Source organism: Indicator indicator, chromosome 1, assembly GCF_027791375.1.
Source record: "Indicator indicator isolate 239-I01 chromosome 1, UM_Iind_1.1, whole genome shotgun sequence".
Classification (NCBI taxonomy): Eukaryota; Metazoa; Chordata; class Aves; order Piciformes; family Indicatoridae; genus Indicator; species Indicator indicator.
Genome location: NC_072010.1, coordinates 130,391,168 through 130,407,975, shown reverse-complemented (window position 1 = coordinate 130,407,975; position 16,808 = coordinate 130,391,168). Strand labels below are relative to the sequence as shown.

Genomic DNA, 16,808 nt, shown 5'->3' with positions numbered 1-16,808 from the left:
CCTTCCTCAGGCTTGCACTGAAAAAACCCAACCCAAACCCCCAAATTGTAGACAAACAAATGAGGAGGCCTGGAAGAGACAGGAAGAAACTCTTTGGATGCAGTACACATTGCTACTGCTCCAGCACCTTCCAGCACCTGCAGCTCCTGGCCAGGTTCTAACACTTGCAGCTCCAAGGCCAGGCTGGCTGAGGCCTTGAGCAACCTGGGTTGATGGGAGGTGTCCCTGCCCATGGCAGGGGGGTTGGAACAGGAGGATTTTTAGGGTCCCTTCCAACCCAAAGCATTCTATGAATCCTACAGCTGCTCCGTGCTTAGAATAGAAATGATAAAAGGCTGCTTGCCATGCCAAGCTCCACCATCAGCCTCTGGCTCTCTTCCTCTCCCCATCCCTTTGTAGCATCTGAGTGCAGCTACCTTCTACCTGGAGGAGTGTGGAGCATCATGATCTGAGCTCTGTGTGTGCATTAGCCACACTGCTAGCACCAGCTGCTCTCCCATCACATTCCTGCTTTGGTTAACACCCTTGGGAGCAGTGCTGCCACCCTGCTGCTGCCTGGGCTTCTCAGTTAAGGACACAGCCAGCTCCTGAAGTGCTGCTTCACTTCATAGAATGACAGAATTGTCTTGCTCTTAGGCATTTGAAACCAGACCCAGCCTGATGTTCTCTCTCCACACACTGCCTAGCATGGCAGGGTCTTGATCCATGATTAAGGATCCTAAATGTAATGACAGGGAAAACAGTAGTGTTGCAGAGTATCACAGAATGGTGTTGGAAGAGAGCTCCAGAGGGCATCCAGTCCAACCCCCTGCACTCAGCAGGGACATCCTCCTCTAGAGCAGGTTGCTCACAGCCTTCTCCAGCCTCCCCTTCAACATCTCCAACCATGGGGCCTCAGCTCCCTCCTTGGCCAACCTCTTGCAGTGTTGCAGCAACCTCCTTGTTCCTCACATCAAATCTCAATCTGCTCTGCTCTCATTTCAAACCCTTGTCCCTGCTCCTGTCCCTGCAGGCCTTTGGGCACAGTCCCTCTGCAGCCTTCCTGTGTACCCCCTTCAGGTCCTGGCAGGCTGCTCTGAGGTCTGTCTGGAGCCTTCTCTTCTCCAGGCTGAACACCTTCAGCCTGTCCCTCAGGAGGAACTGCACGAAGATGGCTCTAAAACTTCTGTGTGGAGCCAGGGCTGTACATAAAATCTGTGTTACCTTGGAGGCAGCAGGAGTCAGTAGGAATGGAGGAGGTATTGAGCTGATCTGCAGCAACACAGGTTGCAGGCAGGAAACAACTTTGGGTGCTCATGAGTAAAACTCCACTGGAACCAAACCTTGCCTGCATCTCTCAAAGAAGCCTCTGCTGTTATTCTTTTAACCAGAAAACAAAATAATATCTTATTACGGTTGGCTTTTAAGCCTACTGAAGTAATTTACCACAGCTGCTTGCTGTGGGAGGTTTAGTAACATATTTATGCTAATAGGAATTAGGGGTGAACACTGAAGAGCAAATAGAGCTTTAGGCTCTTATCCAACATCATCTCACTCTCTGCAGCACTGCCCAATTAGATCAACACTGCTTTATTTAAGTGACTCTATTTTGGTACCTTCCTGTCCGCTAATGAAGGCAGAGCTGCAGTCCTGCCTGTGCTGTACAAGGGGATTTGAAAACAGTGGGGCTGGAAGCAGACCTTGTGTATCTTGGCTGGGGAGTCTGATGGTCCTGTTCTCTTTTCCCAGAGTCTGTTGGTTTTGTAAATTCACACTGCTCTGTGCTGGGCTTTTATTTCTGGAGCTGCTGGGAACTTGCTTTTCCCACTGCTTCCATGCTGGTAGTTTTGACAGGCACTGGGAGAATTATGGGTGAAGGCAAAATGTTCAAGTGAGGTGGAGCAGGCTAAGGTTACCAAAGGGAAGGATCTTGAGTACAGGTCAGCTCTAGAAATTAAAGTCTCACTGTGTTACATGAGCTCAGGTTTAGGCTGGCAGTCCACTGGCCATCAGCACCATTGGATTCAGAGAGTCACAGAATGCTTTAGGGTGGAAGGGACCTTAAAGATCATCCAGTTCCAACCCCTTGCCATGGGCAGGGACACCTCCCACCAGCCCAGGTTGTCAAGGCCTCATCCATCCTGGCCTTGAACACCTCCAGGGAGTTGGCATCCACCTGGGACAGCCTGTCCCAGAGTCTCACCACCCTCACTAGCTGTTACTGATCTGGCTAAATCATGGACAGTAAGTGCTGTGAGGGCTGATGGGTAGGTCACCCTGCCCAAGCACAGGCACTGCTGGTGTTGGAAAGCAAAGCTCCTGTTCTTTTATAACATTTGGAGTGGTCCATTCTCCAAGTGCTTCATCATTCCTTGATGCTTTTGGGGCATTCATCATCCAGAACTGCAGGTGAAAACCAGGACCCAGTTGGAGCAGTTGTCTCTGCTAGCATGCCTGCAAGTTCTGCTGGAGCCACGGAGAGCCACGAGCGTGGGGCAGGCATGGGCTGGGCCTGTAACTCTTAATCACACATCCCCCTGCTGAGCTGCTGCCCTGAGCCAGGCCAGGAGGGGCTGAAGGGCTCTCATCTGTCCTGCTGAGACCTCTCAGCCTCCTGAGTGGGATGGCCACGTGCAGTCCCTGTGCTGGGAGCTGGTCCTGAGGTGTCCCAACTGCCAACATCTTTGGGATTTGAACGTCTCTGGTGTGGAGCAAGACTGAGAGCCCTGTTGAGTCTGGAGAAGAGAAGGCTGAGAGGGGCTCTGATCAATGTCTGTCAATATCTGAGGGGTGGGGGTCAGGATGCAAGTGCCAGGCTCTGTTGGGTGGTGCCCAGTGACAGGACAAGGAGCAGCAGGCACAAGCTGAAGCACAGGAGGTGCCACCTCAAGAGGAGGAGACACTGCTGTGTGGTGAGGGTGCTGGAGCCCTGGATCAGGCTGCCCAGAGAGGTTGTGGAGTCTCCTTGTCTGGAGCCATTGCAAAGCCCCCCGGATGTGTTCCTGTGTGAGCTGCCCTGGGTGCTGCTGCTCTGGCAGGGGGCTTGGATGGAAGCTCTCTGGAGGTCCCTTCCAACCCCTCACATTCTGTGATTCTGTGAAGCAGAGAGATACATGGAGAATAAGGTTGGGTTTGCTCATCTCTGTTACAAGGTTGTATGGAGAAAATCCTGAGGCAGCTGAGGTGCTACCTGGCTGGGTACAATGAGGTGAGGAATTCCAAGTGCTGTAAATTCCAAGTGCTATCAAAAATAGCAAAGGCAACAAGTGAAGTTTTTCCTTTTGGCAGCATGCTCTTTGTGTACACCTTGGTGTTCTCTCAGCCAGCCACTGGATATGAAACCAAAGGAATACTTCTCTACCTTGCAGTTATAACCACTGGGCAAGAGGAGGATGGGGTTTGGGTTTTTGGGGTTTTTTTTGATCTTCATGATTTTGGCTGCAGAATAACTTGTGTTGTGTAATCAGTGCAGTAGGTACTGAAGAAGCCTGGAACTGTAACAAAGCTGAAATTCTTCTGTGAGATGAAAGATTTTTGCCATCTGCCACGTTAATATAATGCAAGTGGATTATCTTCCTCTCAGGAAAATTATTTAGCAGTTCTACAAGGGCCAGACAAAATACATGATGCTTTAAGAAGGAGTGGGAAGCAGCACAGTTAGGATTGGATTTGGGGAGCAGTTGATGATGGATGCCATAAAATCCTTTCTGTGAAGAGGTTTGTGGCAGAGCAGGAGCAGGCAAGTGTCGTAATTAAGATGTCTGGTAATGATTTTTTGATTTAGCATCACATCTATCATCAAAACAACAACAAAACCCCACTAAGGATCCCGTGCCTGTGTCTCATACCCCTTTCTAGCTGAGCTTAATCTGATTTTGTGGAAGTGGGGCATTGAACCAGATTGTTAATGCTTCCATCTGTGCCCTCTTCTTTCCCTGGGAACGGGCTGAACGTGGCAGCAATGTGTTTGTGTTCTCTGCCTCTTTTTACTTCCACCTTAGCACCTGCCCTCAGATAGCTCAGGGAAAGAAAAAGCTGATCAAAAGTTCTGGGCTGCACAGTGCTGAGAAGCAGGCAGCACAGTCAGGCCTTGGCAGCTTGTTGCAGTTGCATCCCTGTGGGTTTCCTTCCTGTCTTCACTGTTTTCACTTTATGTAATAAGCAATAAAAAGAGTTTGATGATGCAGTGTGGGATGCCCAAGGCTCACAGCAACTGGAATGGAGACATCTTGGCTTCTTAGAGATGGGCATTGGGAGCAAAAATAGGAATGTTTGGATGAGAGCAAAACTAAGGAATGTTTAGAAAGGAGCAGAATACCTCTTGAATGAACCTAAGTGGAGGTATCAGAAGATTGCAGTTGGCACATGCTGAGCATTAAGCATATTTAGTAGCTTACTTTTCTTGCAGATAAGCTGTTCTCAATACTTTCTTTTTGCAAGGCTAAGCAGTGGCACTGCACAGAGAACGATTCTGGGCTGTTCCAGTGAGTGCACAGAGGGAATGTCACTGCTCTGCCTGCTGCCACTGACTCCAATGGGACTGTTCCCATCTGTAAAGTTAGCCTGGAGCCCCAGTGTGGGCAAGGCTGAGTGGTGGGAAAGACTGAGCAGACACTTCACCTCTTGCAAAAAGGCTTTCAGGTAACAAATGGGAAAGCTCAAGTGTAGACCTTCTGGCCTGGAAGATCAGTTGTGGATTGTCTTGAAAGGTGGGTGTGAAATCTGCATATAACCCCGCACTGCAAAGCTGGAGAGCTGGAAATGGGAGCCAAGCAGCAGGTGCTAAGGAGTCAGGGAAATCTTTCATCCCAGGCTTTTAAAGCACTCAGTGCTTAAGTGAGCATTACATGATCCTTTGGAAAGGTGCTGGGAAGTGCTGGCACAGGAAGCAGTGAGGGAATGAGGAGTCAGGGATCAGGCCAGGCAGTAACTAGCAGCAGCAATTCCCAGTGCTCTCCTTAGCCAGGGGCAGTTACCTGACCTGATGCTCAGTATTGGCTGGAGGCCATAGGTTGTGCTCTGCCTGCAGCCACAGTGCAGAAACTTTGTTGGCTGGTTTGATCTTCTGCCTGTAAGAATGAGGAGGGCATGAGACTGCACTGGGGGAAAAGGGACACTGCCTGCTCAGAACTCAGTTGTGACCTTTCAAAGAGCTCTTCAGGTTTGAACAGGACACTTCCTAAATGCAAGATACTCTTAGGCTTTGTCTGCAAACTCTTTGGCACTGCAGGTAGTGCACCTGAGCAGGATATTCTTTTCTCACCTGGGTGTAGACCCACCCAGCACAGCAGCACTTGCTGTGTCATTAGCTTACTCCATTCTGTGGACTTCAGCAAGACCTTTGCATGGAAGCACTTTTACACTACAACAACTCATTTTTCTTTTGGAAGGCCATTTTGCATCATTTGTAATCTTTCTGTTTTAGAAACCAGCAGTGAAGAATTTTAAACTCTAATATCATGGTGAGAAGTTTCCAGCAATGGGGGAAACTTTTCACAGGGCTCTCAGAGCTCATCTCCTCCAACCTCCCCACCATGCCCAGGGATACCTCTCAACTAGACTCAGCTGCTCAAGGTCTCATCCAGCTTGGCCTTCAACACCCCCAGGCAGGAGGCAGCCACAGCCTCCCTGGGCAGCCTGTGCCAGACTCTCACCACCCTCACACTCAACAACTTCTTCCTCAGCTCCACTCTAACCCTGCTCTGCCTCAGCTTCAAACCATTCCCCCTTGGCCTGGCCCCAGACACCCTCAGCAAAGGTCCCTCTGCAGCCTTCCTGCAGGATGCCTTCAGGTCCTGGCAGGCAGCTTTGAGGTCCCCCTGGAGCCTTCTCTTCTGCAGGCTGCACACCCCCAGCTCCCTCAGCCTGTCCTCACCCTGCTCCATGCTACAGGGCCTGGCTTTCACCCCCTGTACAGAGCAATGCAGGGAAGGAAATCTGAGAAGAATCCCTCAGCCAAAAGGAAAAGTGGGATTTATTTTCCCTTTAAAATCTGTGTGAAGACACCAGCTTGCAGATGAATTTGTGCAGCCTCTGGGGCCATGCCTAAAGGGCTGAACCAGCAAAACCCTCTTTGCATCAGTGCATGCTGCTGTTAGCAAAAGGCTTTTGCCTCGGCTAAATGCTGCTGGTCCCTCAACAACTCCTGCTACAGCTTGCTGTGTCCTTGTGCTTAGACACTTGTGTCAGAGGCTGGATGGATCACAGGATGTTAGGGGGTGGAAGGGACCTCCAGAGATCTTTGAGTCCAACCCCCCTGCCAGTGCAGGAGCATACAGGTCACACAGGAACACATCCAGATGGGGCTGGAAAGTCTCCAGAGAAGGAGACTCCACAACCTCTCCGGGCAGCCTGTTCCAGGGCTCTGGGACCCTCACAGTGCAGAAGTTCCTCCTCATGTTGAGGTGGAACCTCCTGTGCTGCAGTTTCCATCCATTGTCCCTTGTCGTATCTCAGGGTGCAGCTGAGCAGAGCCTGTCCCTGTCCCCTCCCTCCTGACCCCCAGCCCTCAGCTATTGATAGACATTGATCAGATCCCTCTCAGCCTTCTCCTCTCCACACTAACCACCCCCAGGGCTCTCAGCCTCTCCTCACCAGGCAGTCTCCAGTCCCTTCAGCATCCTTGCAGCCCTCTGTTGGACTTTCAACAGCACATCCTTGTCCCTCTTGAACTGGGGAGCCCGATGGAGCTCTCTGAGGATGGAGCTCTCTGAGGATGGAGCTCTTTGCTAGAGGAGGAGCTCTGCTGGCAGATCGCTGCTGTGCAGGGCTGGCTGCAGCAGAAGGGGGCATGGAGGCTGTGCAAAGAGCCGAGGCTCGCCGGGGCAGGCTCCGATCCCCGCAGCCAGCTGCTCCCTGGTCCTCTCCCGTGAGCACAGCACTCGGGTGGCTGTGCCACGTGCCACTAGGTGGCACTTCAGGGACACGGCCGCCGCTGGGCGACATCCACTCTGCATCGGCTGCTTCACCCAAACTGCTTCAGGCTGGGGCTTATCGCTTCCTGGTTTTTCCTTTCTTCTTCTGCTCAGAGGTAATTCATTTATTTACTGTCCCCACTGCCTGCTCCAGCCAGCCCCTGCCCAGCTTTGCCATCCTGGAGTGCTGACAGCAGTGGGGAGCAGCCAGTCCAGTGACCCACAGCACAGCACTCAGCCTGGCAGCAGTGGCAGCAAACGCTTGGGAGTTTGGGAATCTTGCCCTCTGGAGCACCAGCACTCCAGTTTGCAATCAATCCCACCACCACACAACACTTACCCCATTTTCACCCCATTTTCAGGTCCCATCAGTGTTAAATAACATTATCCTTGCAATGAGACCATGAAGAAAAAAGGGCTGGGGGGTGGTCTGCTTCTGCAAAAGTTTGAGGGTTTGATCTTCTTGAGGTTTCTTTATTTTTTCCTTTTTTCCCTTTTTATTTTTTCATTTCTTATTCTTTTTTCCTTTTTATTATCTTTTTTATTTTTTATTTTTCTTTTCTTTTTTCCCCCTTTTTTCCTTTTCTTATTCCTTTCCTTCTCTTCCCTTTCCTTCTCTTGCCTTTCCTTCTCTTGCCTTTCCTTCTCTTCCCTTTCCTTCTCTTCCCTTCCCCTTCTCTTCTCTTTCCTTCTCTTCCCTTTCCTTCTCTTCCCTTCCCTTTCCCTTTCTTTTCCCTTTGCCCCTCCAGGCCCTTTTATCACCTTCCTGTGATATCAGTTTTGCTGCTTGTTTGCCATTGCCACTGCCAAGTATCAGCCTGCTGGCACTGTTGAACACTTGGGCTCTTGAACAGCTGCAACTTTTTATACATATAAATGTTGTGGGGTTTGATCTCCTGTTTCCTGCTGTGGAGTAAGTTCAGATATTCTTGCTTTTGGGCACACAGGAACACTTCAGGCACTTCTTGCTAGCAGAAGGGCTAAGGAGTCTCAATCTGACTCCTGAAGGCCAAGGGCAACATCCAGTCCAACCTCCTGCTAGAGCAAGAGCGCCCAGGGCAGCTCACACAGGAACAGATCCAGGTGTTCCTCACAGTGATTTAGGCCATAAAGGTAACTACAATGAATCCTGGGTGCTAGGTGCTTTACATTCTGAGGTCTGGTTCCCTAATTCTTCACAGAGAGGCTTTTCTCTCCTTTTCCTAACCCCATCAAAGGCAAGCAGAAGGCTTCATTTCAACTCTGCAGCAGACATTTGTCATCCCTGCAGCTGTCACCCTATATCTCTCCATTTCCCCTGCTGCTGAACTGTTAAAGTAACTTTTCTTTTGTGTTTAACGTTTCCTTTCATTGCCTTTATTGCATGTGACTGCTGGTCCTTCTCTGGGTGTAGCAGTGACTGATTTGTTGTTGCAGACAGAGCAGCCCTATGAGGTTGAATTACATCCTCAGCTGAACAGAGCCCCGGCACAGGCAGAAGAAAACAGTCCAGCAAAAAAGGTGAGACCTGCTCAGCTTGTGCCATAGTGATTTGCCTTCACCCACAAATGGGGGTTGCTTTTACTGTAAAAGAAATTAAACTGAGGGAGAAGCTTAGCTTAGAATGGCTGAGGCTGGAAAGGACCTCAGAGCTCATCTACTCCAACCTCCCCACCATGGGCAAGGACACCTCTCAGTCTCCCTTCCAGGACCTGAAGGGATCCTGCAGGAAGGCTGCAGAGGGACTTTGCTGAGGGTATCTAGAGACAGGCCAAGGGGGAATGGTTTGAAGCTGAGGCAGAGCAGGGTTAGAGTGGAGCTGAGGAAGAAGTTGTTGAGTGTGAGGCTGGTGAGAGTCTGGCACAGGCTGCCCAGGGAGGCTGTGGCTGCCTCCTGCCTGGGGGTGTTGAAGGCCAAGCTGGATGAGACCTTGAGCAGCTGAGTCTAGGTGAGAGGTGTCCCTGGGCATGGTGAGGAGGAGATGAGCTCTGAGGTTTCTTCCACCCTGAGCCATTCTCTGATCCTATAAGTTATTCGTTCTGTGCCACCCATAGGAGTCTCTTCTGCTGCTCAGGCTGCTTACTACAGTGTTGGCTTTTTCCCTGCAGTTCTTTTGGGTCATTAAATGCTTCCTTATTTAATTATGTTCCTTCATTTTTTAATATTTGGCCATTTACAGTAAGGCTGATGAGACTCTTGGGTTGCTCAGGGAAGTTGTGGATGCCTCCTCCCTGGAGGTGTTCAAGGCCAGGCTGGATCAGGCCTTAAGCAACCTGGGCTGGTGGCAGGTGTCCCTGCCCATGGCAGGGTGATGGAACGGGATGATCTTTAAGGTTGCTTCCAACCTAAACCATTCTATGAATCTATGAAGACCATGATGAGGAAGATGGTCTGGGCCAGTAAAATGTGTGCTGTGTAAGTGACAACAAATCATGGAACCAGAGAAACTGCTCTCTGATCCTGCCTGCGTCACTAACTGCCCAACCTTTGCAAAGTTACTCCATTTCTTTTTTTGAGCCAGCTTTCTCATTCATGAAATGGGGCAGCAATAGTTTTGTTTCTTGTTAAGAAAAGGCAAAGATTTAATAATGAAATGCAATGAGAAGGATCTCTTTCTGCTTCAGCTTGAAAGTAGCTCTAAGGCATCCAAAGTCCTTCTCCCTGCAAAAGAAGTCTTCATTTCAAGCAAACTTTGCCTACCACTGGAATCACAAAGCTCCAAGATTCTTTGTTCTGCCTGCAAAGCAGAGCACTAACTGCTCTCCTACCCTTCTCACCTGTGAATTTTGCATGCATCATGTTCTACATTTGTCTTTCTAAGCTGTTTTGAGTGTTGCTCTATGTAAGAGAGGAGGCTAAAAAGGGAGAGGCTCTGTGCCAGGTGAGGTAGTTCAGCTGGACTGCAAGTGATTGATTTTTGATTCCTATCAACCAAGCATCATGGAAAATAAACCTTGCTTTGGTTTAAATGCTTTTGGCTCAGCTGGGGGCTGCTATTTGTATTTATACCCCAGCCCAAATGCACAGAGAGCTCTGCAGTCCAGTCCTGTCCTCCAGGTGCAGACAGAGCAGCAGCACAATCACTTTGTTCGCTGCAAGGTCGCAGGAGGGATTGTTTTTTTTTTTTTTTGCAGAGTTAGAAACCTGAGAGGCTGTTACCACATTTGAGTGAGGCCCTGGACCTCTTTAGACTCTGAAACCTTAGGCCAGCTGTCAGCAATTTCTGTGTCACAAGTATCCCCCAGCCCAGTGATAGGATGCAGATGCCCTGACTTAACGTTGCTGTGCTTGTCCCTTGCAGGAGGTGGTCCTCGCTCAGCCGCCCTCCAAACCTGCCCGCAGGAAGCTCCGGACGGAGGCCCAGGGGTTGGAGACCCCCGAGCTTTCTCCCACTATCAGTGTGACTTCTGCCCTGCCAGCAGCCAAGACTCACCTCCCAGTCCAAAAGTAAAGACCTGTGCCAAGCACACCACACAGCACCACGAGAGCTGATGTGGCAGGGTTTGCTCTTTGCCTAGTTTTGCACTTAATGGTTTCCTCCTAGGTCTTGAAATCTACATCTGAATTCTCAAGGGCAGGCTTAGGGTCTGTGGTGACTCTCTAAGGTGGTAATATTTGAGTGGCAGCCTCTTTGAAGGGCAGCAAAGCTGGGGAGGGGTCTGAGCACAAGGCTGGGGAGGGGTCTGAGGAAGCCCCATGAAAAGAGGCTGAGGGAGCTGGGGATGTTTAGCCTGGAGAAGAGGAGGCTCAGGGCAGACCTCATTGCTGTCTACAACTCCCTGAAGGGAGGTTGTAGTCAGGAGGGGGTTGGTCTCTTCTCCCAGGCAACCAGCAACAGAACAAGAGGACAGTCTCAAGCTGTGCAGGCTTGATCTTAGAAAGAAGTTCTTCCCAACCAGAGAGATTGCCCATGGGAATGTGTTGCCCAGGGAGGTGCTGGGGTCAGCATCCCTGGAGGTGTTTAAGAAGATATTGGATGAGGCACTTAGTGCCATGGTCTGGATGATTAGACAGGGTTGGGTGATTGGTTGGACTTGATGGTCTTGAAGGTCTCTTCCAACCTGGTTGATGCTGTGATTCTGTGTCCTGTCTCTGGCCAGAGCAAGCCAGGCTGCAAAACCAGCATCCCTAAGACAACTCCTTGTAGCTCTGTGGGTTTGTGTCCTTTGCCTTGCATCTACCTTCTGGAATTTTGATTGTTCACATGGACAGATAGGACCAGACAAATGCCCAGGAAATTGAGTCATATCCTTGTGGTATTTCTTCATCACAAGGCAGGTTGGAAATGAGCTTGCCACTGGTGTGAGCTGAGCCACAGACCACTGATGGTAACCTAATAAATGCCAGCTCCAGCAAGTGGTGTTTGCTGTCACAGAGCTGTCAAAGCTGTCAGCAACAAAGACTTGCAGGGGTTTCACTGTAGCTTTATTTAATAAGAGTGGAGAAAGGAGGGTAAAAAGGGTAAGTGAAGGCATCTGAAACCCTGCTGGATCTGTACATCTCTCTCAGCTGAAACATTATAGCCCAACTTTACCTAAAGCCTTGCAGAGAACTCTGAAACAAAGCTAGGCTGCCCCCATCACGATCCTTGAGGTCCCTTCCAACCTTAATGATTCTATGATCAGCTGAGCAATGCTTGGCAAAGTCTTATCAGCAGGACTGACTCTGTGCTGTGTAACTGTAGATGAGAATAAGTAACAAGACTCCTAGGATGCCTTCAAAATGCTGCTTTGTGCTTTGGGAATGCATATTCTGTGGTGCTTCAGAGAAAGCAGCATTTGTTAGCATCCCCACTTCATCCTGGCTTGTATGTAATCTTTGCTAACATGTCTGAGTGACCACTGAGGTGTTTGGCCCTGGTCTGGTTTCAGGTTTAGAATCACGGAGTTGTCAGGGTTGGAGGGGACCTCAAGGATCTTCCACTTCTAAGCCCCCTGCCATGGGCAGGGACACTTCACACCACAGCAGGTTGCTCACAGCCACATCCAGCCTGGCTGCAAAACCCTCCAGGGATGAGGCTTCCACCACCTCCCTGGGCAACCTGTGCCAGTCTCTCACCACCCTCATGGGGAACAACTTCTTCCTAACATCCAATCTCAATCTCCCCACTTCTAGTTTTGCTCCATCCCCCCCACTCCTATCACTCCCTGACACTCCCAAAAGTCTCTCCCCAGCTTTCTTGGAGCCCCCTTCAGATCCTGGAAAGCCACCAGAAGGTCTCCTGGGAGCCTTCTCCTCTCCAGCCTGCACAACCCCAATTCTCTCAGCCTGTCCTCAGAGCAGAGCAGCTCCAGCCCTCTGCTCATCCTCGTGGCCCTTCTCTGGACACCTCCCAGCACCTCCAGATCCTTTCTGTAATAGAGGCTCCAGAACCATTCACAATGCTCCAGGTGTGGTTTCCTACCATTGTTAATTTTTAGCCTATGGAGAGTAGTTTGAAGCAAAATAGTGAAGCAGAAAACCTGACAGTTCAGTGTACCAAACTGATTCTGTGCAAGGAGCAGTGCCACCAGCTCTGCTGAGAGAAAAGAGCTCATGGGGACTCTGCCCCACTAAGGACCTTATTTAGCAAGGGCATCTCTTCTAGATCAGGTTTGGTCCTCAAAGAGCTCCTGATGTAAAACTCTGAAGAGATCAGTTTAGCACAAGGCTTGGATATGCAGCCAATGTTTCCTGTGTGTTCTTTCCTTTTTCCTGTTATTGCCTCTCTTTATTGGAGTAGGTTGGTGTCAGACTAATAGAAAAGCCTGGTAGGAAAACACTGTAAGATCAGCAGGGCCAACCATCACCTTACATGGAGCTGCCTCTTTTTGTACCTGTCTGCCTCACTGTTATTGCCTCCAGATCAGTTCTCATCAGCTATAGAGAAATACACAGAGGAGGCCACAAGGGTGATCCAAGGGCTGGAGCAGCTCTGCTGTGAGCACAGGCTGAGGGAGCTGGGGGTGTGCAGCCTGCAGAGGAGAAGGCTCCAGGGGCACTTCAGAGCTGCCTGCCAGGACCTGAAGGGATCCTGCAGGAAGGCTGCAGAGGGACTTTTGCTGAGAGAGTCTGGAGACAGGCCAAGGGGGAATGGTTTGAAGCTGAGGGAGAGTTTGAAGCTGAGGGACACTGAATCTGAGGAAGACGTTGTTGAGTGTGAGGGTGGTGAGAGTCTGGCACAGGCTGCCCAGGGAGGCTGTGGCTGCCTCCTGCCTGGGGGTGTTGAAGGCCAGGCTGGATGAGACCTTGAGCAGCTGAGTGTAGCTGAGAGGTGTCCCTGGGCATGGAGGGGAGGTTGGAGTGGATGATCTCTGAAGTCCTTTCCAGCCTAAGCCACTCTGAGGTTCTGTGAAATAGCAATAATATGAGAGAAATCTTTTACTTAAGCAGCCCAAGAGATGAGGGAAGTCTGTCAGCCATCTACCAGTTCATGACATGAGATGATTTTGGTGGAAATGACTGCTTTGAATGAAAAAGAGCTTGATTACTGAGGTAGAGAAGCACCAGAACTGGGAGGCAGCATTTTGCTGCAGATGCCCTTTCTTTCCACATAGATTTTTGTCTTTCCTGTTCACCACTTGTGAACCTTTAAACTGTACAGGTGTCTGAAAGCAGCTAATGCGGAGAAACTGTGATCAGCACAGGGATTGTTCTTAACCTGAATCAGAGTGCAGTGGTTTGGAAAGAGCTGAACCAGGCTGCGTGGTTCCTGTCAGGCAGGTTCACAAGTATACCTGCTTTGCTCCCAAACTCTCTCACCTGTTGCAGCCATCTCATTTCAGTGGTAGGTTTTGCTTCTCTGCAATGTGGAGTTCAGGCTCACAGGATGTTAGGGGTTGGAAGGGACCTCTGGAGAGCTTCCAGTCCAACCCCCTGCCAGGGCAGGACCATAGAATCCCGCACAGGTTGCACAGGGCTGGAAAGTCTCCAGAGAAGGAGACTCCACAACCTCTCTGGGCAGCCTGTTCCAGCGCTCTGTGACCCTCACAGTGAAGAAGTTCCTCCTCATCTTGTGCTGTAGTTTCCATCCACTGCCCCCTTGTCCTGTCCCAGGGTGCAACTGAGCAGAGCCTGTCCCTCCCTTGGATATTTACAAGCATCTGTAGCTCCTACCTTGCCTTGGAGGTGCAGCTCAGGGTGTTCAGAGGTGCAGAAGGGGTGTGTGGAGCTGTGGCAGCAGCTGTTGCTGAGCCTGTGGAGCTGAGTGCTGTGTTTCTGTGTCTGGCAGACAGCCTTCCAAGCAGAAGAGAGCTATCCAGACAGCCATCCGCAAGAATAAGGAGGCCAACGCCGTGCTGGCCAGGCTCAACAGCGAGCTCCAGCAGCAGCTGAAGGTGAGCACTGCAGGGGCAACACTGCCAGAGCTCCTTACAGCCACTTAGCCCTCACCCTCTCGTGGGCTGGATTGATCCCTCCCCAGTAACCTTTTTTTTTTTGTTGTTGTTGTTTTGGTCGGAAGTCTGCCCCAGAGAGCAAACTTACCACACTCAGAAATTGGAATTGGAAGGTGGGATTGTAGATACAAAAGAAACTAAATATATATATATATATATATATGTATATAGATATATACAACTTAACACCACAGGCCCCCCTGGACCTTAATTCAGCTCTTCTGTCCCTAAGAGGGGACAAAAAGGGCCCCAGAAGGCCATACAACCACACAGGCTCCCTCTCCACCCCCCTGTACCTTAGGGAAATCAAAGGAGAAGCCAGCAAGGTCAGAGGGAGAATAGCACAGCCCAAAACCCAGAACAGAGCAGTAAGAGAGAGCAGCAGAAAGAGGGCACACAAACTGTGCTGCAGAATATAAGGAATTCAATACACCAATGGGATGACCTTAACCTATCTGTTGTTATCATTCTGTGTCCAATCCCTAACTTTATTTATCTTTTACTCCAAGTCTCTGAAAATCTTCTATTTTACAATCAGTGTCTGAGTTAGGGACCAGCTCAAACTGCCACACAGCTCCAGCAAAGAATCTTGCTCACTCCCTCAGCTGAGACCTATTTTGTTACTGCCTGTTTTAACTGCTCTGTATGAGGCTTTCTGGGGAGAGTTGTAAGCTCTGGGCCCTCCAGCTCCACTGGCAGCTAGAGTAAGACTGATGGGTAGGGGTGAGCTTTGTGTTTCAGCAAAGTCTCTGATGGTGTCACCTGGTGCAGGAGAGCAGCTCAGGCACAGCTTTCTTATCTTCTGGTCAGCTGTGTGGCATAACTGTCTCCCAGAGTCAGGCACCTGGTAGAGCTATGGACTGGCTGAACCATGCTCTTCATCAGTATCTCCTTAAAGAGCAGAGCCCTGAGCCTCCATCCAGTGGCAGTGCTCTCAGCAGAGAAGGGCAACAAGGCTGGGGAGGGGCCTGGAGCACAAGGCTGGTGAAGGGTCTGGATCAGAAGCCCCATGAAAAGAGGCTGAGGGAGCTGGGGGTGTTCAGCCTGGAGAAGAGGAGGCTCAAGGGAGACCTCATTGCTCTCTGCAATTTGCTCCCTGAAGGGAGGCTGTAGTCAGAGGGGGGGTTAGTCTCTTCTCCCAGGCAACCAGCAACAGAACAAGAGGACAGTCTCAAGCTGTGCAGGGGGAAGTTTAGGCTTGATCTTAGAAAGAAGTTCTTCCCAGACAGAGAGATTGCCCATGGGAATGTGCTGCCCAGGGAGGTGCTGAGGTTGACATCCCTGGAGGTGCTTAAGAAAAGCCTGGGTGAGGCACTCAGTGCCATGGTCTGGTTGATTAGTTAAGGTTGGGCGATTGGTTGGAGTTGATGATCTTGGAGGTCTCTTCTGATGATCTTGGAGGTCTCATCAAGCTGGTTGATGGATCCTGTGGTGCCCTGCCCCCATCTCTCCCCGCTGCAGGAGGTGCACAAGGAGCGCATCGCCCTGGAGACGCAGCTGGAGCAGCTCCGACCTGTCACTGTCCTCTGACTCCCACCCTGCAGCAGAGCCCATGGCCTGGCAGCCTGCCCAGCAGAGGAGCACCAGGCAGGGCCTCTGCCAAGGTGGTGACTGTGGGGAGGACCAGCTTGTGGGGTCTCCCTTGGCCCTGCTGCTTGGAGGTGAAGAAGGTACAGAAAGCAAGCAGCTGCCTGCAGGGTGTCTGTGAGCAGAGGGCTGCTCTGCCTTCCCTTCCTCCCTCCTTCCCACACAGAAATGAAGGACCTGAGAGTGTTTTATTTATGTAGAGAATTCCTGATTTTATCTGCATCCTGGCAGTACCTCCTGCCCATGACTGGAGCGCCTACAGCATTGCTGAATGCTTGCTTCAGTTTCAGAACTCATCCTCCTGAGGTGGGGCTTCTGGATGGTACTGACTGCTGGAGGTGTTGGTGTCCTGGTGGGGAACCTGGGGGTTGGATGTTCTAACAGGACCCCACAAAACCCTCACCAGACAGAGTCTTTATCTGCAGGCATTGCTCAGATGATTATTTTCTTAGGACTGCTTGGTATGGGACCGTGGATGTATTTTGGTGGTAGAGAACTTGGATGTTAGAAGTGCAAATCACACAAGAGAGAACAGGGGAAAAATAACAACAATTAAAAAAAAAAGACTAAAATTTACTTATTTTGGAAATTGCAAATAAAAAAAGAAAAATCCTATTTTTTTTTGTTTGTTTGGAGCTAGAACTATTTGCCATCAGCAGTGTTTGATCACCTGCTTGCAACTCCCACTGTCTCTGCAGACCTTTAGTATCTTTGAGATCACTGACTTAGAGCGTTTTTTACTATTTTTCTTTCGGGGGTTTGTTTTATTCTTTCTTTGGGGTTTTTTTTAGTTGGTTGTTTTTCTTTTTTTTTTTTTTTTTTACCCAACAGCATATTTGTAACAAGAGGCTAAAAAAAATGCATTGGGGGCACCTTTGATAAAAGCTGTTCTAAGTACTTGTGTCTTAAGCCTGCTTTGTTGCCTTCCTAGCTGCTGCTTTGTTTCAGGTGTGTGTCCCAGAGCTGTGTTGCC

At 50.1% G+C, this 16,808-nt stretch overlaps 1 protein-coding gene across 1 annotated transcript in view; it reads left to right on the top strand.

The window, feature by feature from the left end:
- The window catches only part of REPS2 (RALBP1 associated Eps domain containing 2), an 81,429-nt gene extending 64,822 nt beyond the window's left edge, over positions 1 to 16,607 (top strand). The window contains exons 15-18 of the mRNA XM_054391672.1: positions 8,310 to 8,393; positions 10,174 to 10,319; positions 14,083 to 14,188; positions 15,710 to 16,607. Of these exons, the coding sequence (XP_054247647.1) occupies positions 8,310 to 8,393; positions 10,174 to 10,319; positions 14,083 to 14,188; positions 15,710 to 15,778 (405 nt within the window). The 3' untranslated portion in view covers positions 15,779 to 16,607. The remainder of the gene's footprint in view (positions 1 to 8,309; positions 8,394 to 10,173; positions 10,320 to 14,082; positions 14,189 to 15,709) is intronic.
- The last annotated feature ends 201 nt before the right edge of the window (positions 16,608 to 16,808 follow it).